The 6,339-nt window shown below is 41.5% G+C and overlaps 1 protein-coding gene across 1 annotated transcript; it reads left to right on the top strand.

Moving 5' to 3' along the window:
• Positions 1-253: 253 nt before the first annotated feature.
• On the top strand, positions 254-4,970 carry LOC121651853 (transmembrane protein 26). The gene is made up of 3 exons (XM_042004288.1): positions 254-447; positions 3,092-3,236; positions 3,793-4,970. Exons 1-3 carry the CDS (start codon positions 254-256, stop codon positions 4,555-4,557), a joined length of 1,104 nt encoding a protein of 367 aa, XP_041860222.1. The 3' UTR covers positions 4,558-4,970.
• Positions 4,971-6,339: the final 1,369 nt, after the last annotated feature.

Genomic DNA, 6,339 nt, shown 5'->3' with positions numbered 1-6,339 from the left:
ATTAGCTTTGCAAGAATGATCTTGAAAATGAAAGGTGGCACACTAACAGGATTTTCCTGGTGTCATTAAATGCAATGTCCCACGTGTGCACCACTGCAAATTAATTAAGATGAATTATCCAAGCAATCCTATGATGAGCTTCAGTGGGGACAGAACACATGCAGAACCTACTTTAAAAATGTGAATTTTAGAAACTTCTCCCCTAACAATCCCTAACAGGGCGATCCTCTGTGCAGGTTTTCTACAGTGCATGATGTGCCACCTCCTCAACATCTTGTTGGCTTTGATGAGCCGCTTCCTGTTTGCAGTCCATGGGGTGGTGACTGTGTGGCGAGTGGTGGCCGTTAAAGGGGAGCCACTGTATTGGCTGCTGCTGACGGGCGTAGCTCTGCTGGGCGTGGAAATGGCCATCACTCTAAAATGTACCCGCAATGCTGAGTGGAAATGGTAACTCTTCACAAACATAAATGCAACCCTGATTTTATGTAGCTTGATATTGTGGCTAGGAGTTTTGGAGGTTTAAGGGGAGCCTGTGTAAGAATTACTGCCATCTAACGTTTGTATTATGTATGGCATTCTAACATATAGTGCATTCTCACTTTCTCAAACACTTATAGCCGCCGTGTCTCTGAATTCTCGACTGATGAAAGCATTTCATCCGATATTTAATAGAGTGTTTCCTCTTTTACACACAAAGAACTCACTTCTGAAGCTGAACGTTAACTTTATTCCCTGCCGCCATATTCACAACGCAGTTCACCTCAGCATCCTTTTAAAATCTTTCTCCTTCTTGATCTCCTCCTACCTGGGGACGTTTAGCCCGATGTTTTTCTCTTTTCTATTTGTCCTTTTTGTATTGTTTGGCCACGTTAAAAAGTCACCTTTTTCACTTTTTTGGCGACAGTGAAAACGACTCCCCTGCTGCTATATATGCATGGTCCTGCATTTTTGGGAATTTAACTATTTAACAGATTTTCCATCTTGCAGGGGTAGTAAGTCGCTCTCGTTTATCTTCTTTTCCTGAGTCTGACTGTGCGCTGGCTTGCAAGAAAAACTTGTAGTTGGAGTTATTTGTCCTGCCTTGCCAACAGCAGTAGTTTCAAGATGGCAGACCGTCATGGTGCTGTCTTACGGGTTTACCCTTCATATATCATATATCAAATCTGGTTATGAGAATGAGTAATATCATTAGCGGAGGTCATAATGCACCAATGACAATACATATATACACACAGACATCGATTCTGGCCAGAAAACAAGAGAAAATGTAACACAAAGTCCTTTTTAACAAATTAGGATGCACAAGACAGCAGGTATGGATTGTTCTTGACTTTTGCGGTTTGATAAGACCAACTGTGCTGACCTGTGGAACACCAGGAAGAACAATAGAACATAACATTAAAGATAGCAGGCGTTAACACTGAGCAATGCTGAAGTAGATCCTTCAGCCTGTTTACAGTGGAGAGACACGTGTCCTGGACACTGCACACATTTCATTATTTCTAACAACAAATTTCTTCAGTTCTGTGTGTAAAACACAGACACAGAATAATCTATATAATATGAACAGTTTTAGATGAAAAATTTGCCCTATATTCTGCATCAGTGGTTCCCAACTTGCATGTTTTATGACTGTGGGAGGAAGCTGAGTTACCTGGATAGAACCTATGCATGCCCAAGGAGAACATGCAAACTCTACATAGAAAGGCCCTGGGTGAGCATCACTCAGGAGAATTTCTACTGCAGAGACAACATCTGAAATGTACAAAAGACCCTTATCACTGTGTTTTTTTCTGTTAACATGCCAAAATTAATTAATGACTGTTACCCACAAAGAGTCGCTGAGACAGATGGAGCCCACATTAGAAACACACAGTATTTGGTCCAAAAGCCAATATAATCAGAAAAGAAGTGCTGCTTGAGTAAGTCTGAGAAATGCCAAAGTCAGCTGGTTTTATCCTGTGGTTTGTACAAACATTCACCTCTAAACTGAATAAAAATTAGGAAACAGAATTCAGACATGAATGCAAATAAACATTTTAGTAAGATAAGAATATTAATATAAAATGTCCAAAGTTACAACACTACAATAACAGGACCCAACTAATGAATTTAAATGAGCTTTTCTTCGTACCATGTCCTACATAAAAATGAACTGATTGTTTTAATTTCTTCTTCACTGTTAGGAAAAGCTGCGCTTTCTCTTCTATTATGAATAATGCATTAGTGCAACATTTCTGGAATTGGGTTTGTGAATTTGCAGGGACAAAGCAGAGGTGCTCTGACAGTATTTTTCTTTTTTTTTTTTTTTACTCTTTTTACATGGAAGATTGAGCTGTTCTTGGCAGACTTTGTAAACCTGTTTGTGTGTGGAGTAAATAACTCCTAAACATGTAACTGAGCATTTTATGACTCATCTGCCCATAGCCATGAGAGGCAGCTTAGTATTGGTGTCTGTAAAATTCTCTGCCACTAAATTCTGTATTATTCTCTGCATCTCTTTCTCTCCTTCAGTGTCTATCAAAAACAAATCGATTCTTTGGCTGTGCTGTTGTTCTGACTTTTACCGAGTTGAGGCTGTAGGCCTGCCGTCACATCTCTGTCACAGTCTGTCTGCAGTCATAGAGAAAATGTCTCCTGCTGGTTCGAGTCATTTTTGACTGGCGAGCTTTTTATTTAGAAAAGATAAAATAGCATGAGCAAACACAAAGGGATGACAACCTTTTTTATGCAAACCTTAAATGATATGAGCATTTAGTGTCACACCTCATTCACCACCAAGCTATGTTTCATTTAAATGATGCAGCTTGTCGGCACACATGGACTAAACAGCCCCAGACACGAGCTTTCTTCAGGCCTTTCCCATTCTCTCTGAGTCTCACTTTGATGTTCTCTCCTCATGGAAAAGGCTTTACACTGTCAAGTGGGATTTGCATATATGATGAGAATAATTGCCTGTCTGAATTTCAACGCTACTTTTGGGAAAAAAGGGACTTTTTTTCCTCTAGTGTATGGCAAAAAGTGTCACTAAAAATAACCTACCCCCACCTTTCCACCTCCTCATCTCTCTCATTTGGTGGTCCTCTTTCAGGTTCTCCCCCATGGTTTTCCTGTACCTCAGTACTGTCATCCCATCCATTTGGTTTCTGGAGCTGAGCCTGTTACATTCCAAGCTGCCCCTCAACAATTCCTCCAGCCAGGAGCTCCATTTGCTGGCTCACATCCCGATCACAGCGGTAAGTGTCCCACCACAAAACTGCCCTTCCTGCCTTGCACTCCACGCAGCAACATTAAAGCTACACCTGATATCAGATAAGATTTAGCAAGGGGCTGGATAAACTATGAGTTGCAGAAAATGTGCAATAGACACATCGATTTGGAGTCCAGATAGGCTCCTGCTTGGAAAGCTCTCAGATCTTGGCCCTTCTGGGATGGTTCCAGTTCTGTTTCTTTCATGTAGGATTTGGGAGCTTCTTTGGCCCTCGGTTGTACTCAAGGCTCGGTGGTATCATGCAAAAACTGAAAACATATTATTTAAGAAGATTGTGAAATGTCAAGAGATCCTGTAGGCACAAAAAGAAGAAACAATCTTAATGAGGTGATTCACAAAAGAGCCAGCTTGTTTCATCTATCCACCATACATAGATTTGATTGTTTAACACTGTGATACCTATATAAAAATATTGAGCAAAAGACTGTTAAAGAATGAAGAGCATCTAAATTAAAGGAATAAAGATAGACTGGACAAAGAACCAGTTGGTGTGTGACTAGACTGTGTTGTTTCCTTCGCAGAGCATTGCAGAGCTGGACCCAGAGAACTGGGTGGTTGGCCTGGAGCAGACCATGCTCATAGTGTTAGTTCTGGGTCGTTGGCTGATGCCCAAAGGAGACATGTCACGTGATCAGCTCTCCCAGCTCCTCATGGTGTATGTTGGACTGGGTGCTGACATCCTGGACATTTTTGACACTTTTAAGGAACCTGAAGTTAAAACCAACAAGGTGGTTGTCATCATTGGCCTGTCACTCTTCTCTTGGGCACTCATGCAATTTCCCCTGGTTCTGACCCAGACGCAACCCCCAAACAGTGGCCGTCCTGAGAGGAGGAGTAGAGATCGTCTCGACTGTTGTCCTGGATCTCCACCCTCACTCACCTCCTGCTGCTCCAGCGAAGTATGGAGCTTGTTGCTCACCGTGGGACTTCAAGACGGCCCATTCCTGATATACCGTTTATACCTAATGGTACAAGAGCAGGTGCTCAACCAGCTCATGATTTTTTTCACCTGCAAGAACATCCTCATCGTCCTTTTGGAGCTTTACAGAATCTTTGTTGTACAGTGTGAGCAACAGGTACACAAGCTGGTGTTGGAGAGGTGTAATACTCTGGTGCTCCACAGACAAACCCAGGGGGACAGTGAAGAGGAAGAGGAGGGGGTGAATGGGGAAGTGGGCAAAGAGGGACGTTGTACAGAGCAGAGCTGTCATACAGACGTGGAGAAGTCGACCGAAGATCAGAGAGATGTCCAAGTAAAAAGAGGTTGTAAATGTCGTGAGGCGTGACTTTGGCTCTCGGGGGGAGAGAATAACTTTCACACACCACGAGGAGTCAAACCCATCCACCATCTCTTACATCTCAGCCTTGTTCAGAGATAGTCTCAGCTCTCTGGAGGCTTAGTGACTAGAAATAGAGCACATGAGAAAAGAATGTCCCCACTGAAAAGATCAGACATGAATTTCTGCAACTCCCTTTGATAGAGCTTAGGTTTCTCTGCTAAAGAAGATTAGCTCAACACGTTCAACAAGAACTTTCAGTCTCTTCAACATATGAAGGAATTAACATGGATAAATAAATACGACTGATCTGTGTTTTGAAGTTAAACCAATTTGTTTTAATTATAAAGTGTATGAACTGATCATGATTTTATAATGTTGTCATTTTAAATTAGGGTGGTTTTGATGACATTTACTATAAATAAAAAGTGGACCAGTATGAATGTTGAAATATCTGATAACATGTAGTTGACAAACATTTTATAATAAAGAAACTTTTTAAAAAGTTCAGTGATGTATGTTTTACTTTAATCACCATAAGATGGCAGTGTTGCCAAGTCAACCGAGGCACAGCACAAACACACACTCCTTCGCTGTAACACACATTAGAGTTACATAGAGAAAGACAGAGAGAGAAAGAGGAGAATAAAAAAAAATGTTGAAATTCAGTATTTTGTTTGATTTTGGTATAAAAAGCTCCTCTATTGGTCTGTTTGCAGGATCCAATGGTGCAGTGAGAAGGTAGGAATGCTTGTGATAAATGAATTTAACTGATTTAGTCACTTTCAAGCAAAGGCTTGGAAATTAATAATCAAATGCCATCAGTCCAGAGATACCTCATGTCAAGTAGGAGGAGAGTGAAGAGGTTGGCTTGGCTCTTCAAGGTTCATCTTCCTCTTGAGCACAATCAGCCTGCAAAAGCCTGGTTGAGGGCTCTGTGCATTTTTATCATGTCTGGAAAAGGTAAGCTTGTGATTACGTGGGAGTTGAATAAGTTCAGTGTGATTGCTCTCACTTTCTCTCTTTTGAGCGACGTCAGGTGCTGTTTCTCCACAGACAACACAAAGAAAAACATAACAACTCTGAGACCCTTTGAGAGCTGAAAAATATCCAGGATCTTCAGGTTTTGAGGTACTTGATAGAGAAGACAAACAGGAACATAGAATCCTCCCTATACTCTGATCGACACAATAGCTTACTGATAAACAAGGGTTGGGATGCAGCCATCCTGCATTTATGGAAGACCCTTTTACTCTGTGTCTTTTGAGCCGTGTCAAGGTAGGCTGGGATTGAAGAGTAGCAATGAATGGCAATTCAATCGAAGGGCTTTCTAGTAGTGCCCTGTGTCTGTGTCTATCAAACTGCTGTGCTTCACCTGGCCTGCAACCTAATGATAGGAGCCGATGCTCTGAATGAGTTGTAACTCTTTTTCTCCGATGGGCTCTTGATGAAAGACAGGCAGAGTCAGAGTGGAGAGAAAGAGAACCCTTGTGTGTTTTCCACCGTTTATTGTATGTGCTTGACTATAAAAATTCAGAGATTATGAGCAAGATTTCCTAAAACAATGACTCTGGGCTACCTCTGAAGGATTACTGCCTTTTTTCTGTAGCAGCACTTTAGTCTGAATAATTGATGGTGAAACCAACTATAAGAGGAGAAAATAATAATGGAGAGCCCCCACAGGGATGTTATTTCTTCCAGCAACATAATGTGGTCGATGCTTAAAGAGCGCTGATCATACCCGGTTCACAAAGTCACTCTGGGGGAAATTACATCACACAGAGCTAACAC

The sequence above is a fragment of the Melanotaenia boesemani genome, chromosome 13 (genome assembly GCF_017639745.1).
Source record: "Melanotaenia boesemani isolate fMelBoe1 chromosome 13, fMelBoe1.pri, whole genome shotgun sequence".
Lineage (NCBI taxonomy): Eukaryota > Metazoa > Chordata > Actinopteri > Atheriniformes > Melanotaeniidae > Melanotaenia > Melanotaenia boesemani.
The sequence above is the reverse complement of the archived record's forward strand: the minus strand, read 5'-3'. Positions and strand labels throughout refer to the sequence as shown.

Coding starts and splice junctions, on each gene's coding strand:
- LOC121651853 (XM_042004288.1), top strand. CDS start 254: ATGTGCCACCTCCTCAACATCTTGTTGGCTTTGATGAGCCGCTTCCTG. Junction 448..3,091: donor CGCAATGCTGAGTGGAAATG/GTAACTCTTCAC, acceptor GTCCTCTTTCAG/GTTCTCCCCCATGGTTTTCC. Junction 3,237..3,792: donor CTCACATCCCGATCACAGCG/GTAAGTGTCCCA, acceptor TTTCCTTCGCAG/AGCATTGCAGAGCTGGACCC.